This window comes from Marmota marmota, unplaced genomic scaffold (assembly GCF_001458135.2).
Source record: "Marmota marmota marmota unplaced genomic scaffold, marMar, whole genome shotgun sequence".
Lineage (NCBI taxonomy): Eukaryota > Metazoa > Chordata > Mammalia > Rodentia > Sciuridae > Marmota > Marmota marmota.
In genome coordinates this window covers 24,875,321-24,877,127 of record NW_026000249.1, presented here as the reverse complement: position 1 = coordinate 24,877,127, position 1,807 = coordinate 24,875,321, and the positions used below count along the sequence as shown (strand labels likewise).

The window sequence follows — 1,807 nt, the reverse complement described above, 5'->3', positions numbered from 1 at the left end:
AGAATAAATGAATTAGCATCCTCATCATTCCTGTTTCAGACATTTCCTTGTGGTTTCTCCATCCCTCCTCCATCTTTGTGTACACCCCATCCCATTAAGTTCATGTCAATGGTGTGCCACATTCTCCCCCCACTCCCACCACTGCCACCTTCTGACTTCAGACTTTCTCTACTGTGAAGAAAGCCTTCCCCACCTCAGTCATGGTTTTCAGCTCCTCCCCAGTTACCAGCTTCCTGCTGGGAACCCCACATGCCTGGGAAGGCCCCAGCCAACCCCCTGGCCTCCCAGGGTCCTCCTTGTTCAGGGCCCACAAGGACAGCTTCTCTGCCTCCTACCCCAGCCAGCTCCCCCACCCCCCAGGGACCGCACTGTCTCCATTAGAAACTGCTCCCCTGAAATCACTGGTTCAAACACCCCACAATGACCCTCACTGCCACCCCTCCAACCCTCTTTGGGATAACCCCTCCTGGATGCCTCACAAACCCCTCCAACTCAACATGACAGAAACTGAGAGGAGTCACATCCACAAGCTTTGACTTAAACGCTTTAATAACGTGGCTGATGACAACAGCACAGGCTCCCTCCTCTATGGGATTTGGGGGCTGGGTGAGACATTTGATGGAAGTCCCACCAGGGCTGGAGACCCAGTCGTCATTACTTCTTACTCTTTTTGGGTTTCTTGACATCTGGAGGGTTGGCTTTATCCTCGAAGAAGCTGTAGAGATGCCGATTCTTCTCCAGCACCTTCCTCACGTGCTCCGGGGTGATGCGCATCTTGCGGTTGCTGTGGGCCTCTTGACCTGCCAGATCCAGGACTTTGGCGGTCAGGTACTCAAGGACACCAGCCAGGAAAACAGGAGTGGAGGAGCTCAGGCGCTGGCCATAGTGACCCTGCCTCAGGAAGCGGTCCACATGGCTAACAGGGAACTGAAGCTGTGCTCTGGTGGATCTGGAGATGGTCTGCTTCTTAGACTTGTAGCTCCGACTGTATTTTTTCCCGGGCATGATGCTTGATGGATTCTGCTACCACAGGCTGGGCTTGATTTTTCCACTAGCCCAGCGCATTAAGTTACCAGTGCTTAGTCCCACCCACTTGTTTCCCTGTGCTTCTCCTTGGTCAAAGCTGTCTTTGTGACAACTCAGACTTTATGATGTCACTGGTGTTCACCAGGCTCTGATTAGGCCTCACCCTGTAAATGCCTGTCAGGAATCTGGTCAACCCAATGTCTTTTTGAAGAAGCTCGACTTGACTTGTTGACTTGAACACTCTACAAAAAACTGGTTCAGTGAAAAACTTTTCCTTGTCTGTAGAATAGAGCTCCAGGTTATGTGACTTTAGTCTTTCTTTTTTTCTTTCTTTTTTTTTTTTTTTGGTACCAGGCATTGAACTCAGAGGCACTCGGCCACTGAGCCACATCCCCAGCCCTATTTTGTATTTTATTTAGACACAGGGTCTCACTGAGTTGCTTAGGGCCTTGTTAAGTTGCTGAGACTAGCCTCCAGCTTTCAGTCATCCTGCCTCAGCCTCAAGAACTACCAAGATTACAGGTGTGTGCCACTTCGCCCGGCTCTTTCATTGTATTTGAGCTCTTTTACATCCCTCTGTAAGTTGTAGGTTACTGATAGACATGTACAACCTCCAGTAAATGTGCAAGTGTCCTCCTCTCACACAGTAATCACAGTAATCAAACCAATTTCGCCTGCTTTTGCATATTCATATCAAAGCTCTAATCCATATCTGCCTCTGTTCTTTGATTCTCCTCTAAAGTAGTTATAATATCTGTCAATTTATTTAATATCTGACAAA

The 1,807-nt window shown here is 48.8% G+C and overlaps 1 protein-coding gene across 1 annotated transcript; it reads right to left on the bottom strand.

Annotated features, from left to right (window-relative positions):
* Positions 1–491: 491 nt before the first annotated feature.
* On the bottom strand, positions 492–1,045 carry LOC107144184 (histone H2A-Bbd type 1). The gene has a single exon (XM_015488000.2). It carries the CDS (start codon positions 1,003–1,005, stop codon positions 655–657), a length of 351 nt encoding a protein of 116 aa, XP_015343486.1. The 5' UTR covers positions 1,006–1,045; the 3' UTR covers positions 492–654.
* Between the last annotated feature and the right edge of the window lie 762 nt (positions 1,046–1,807).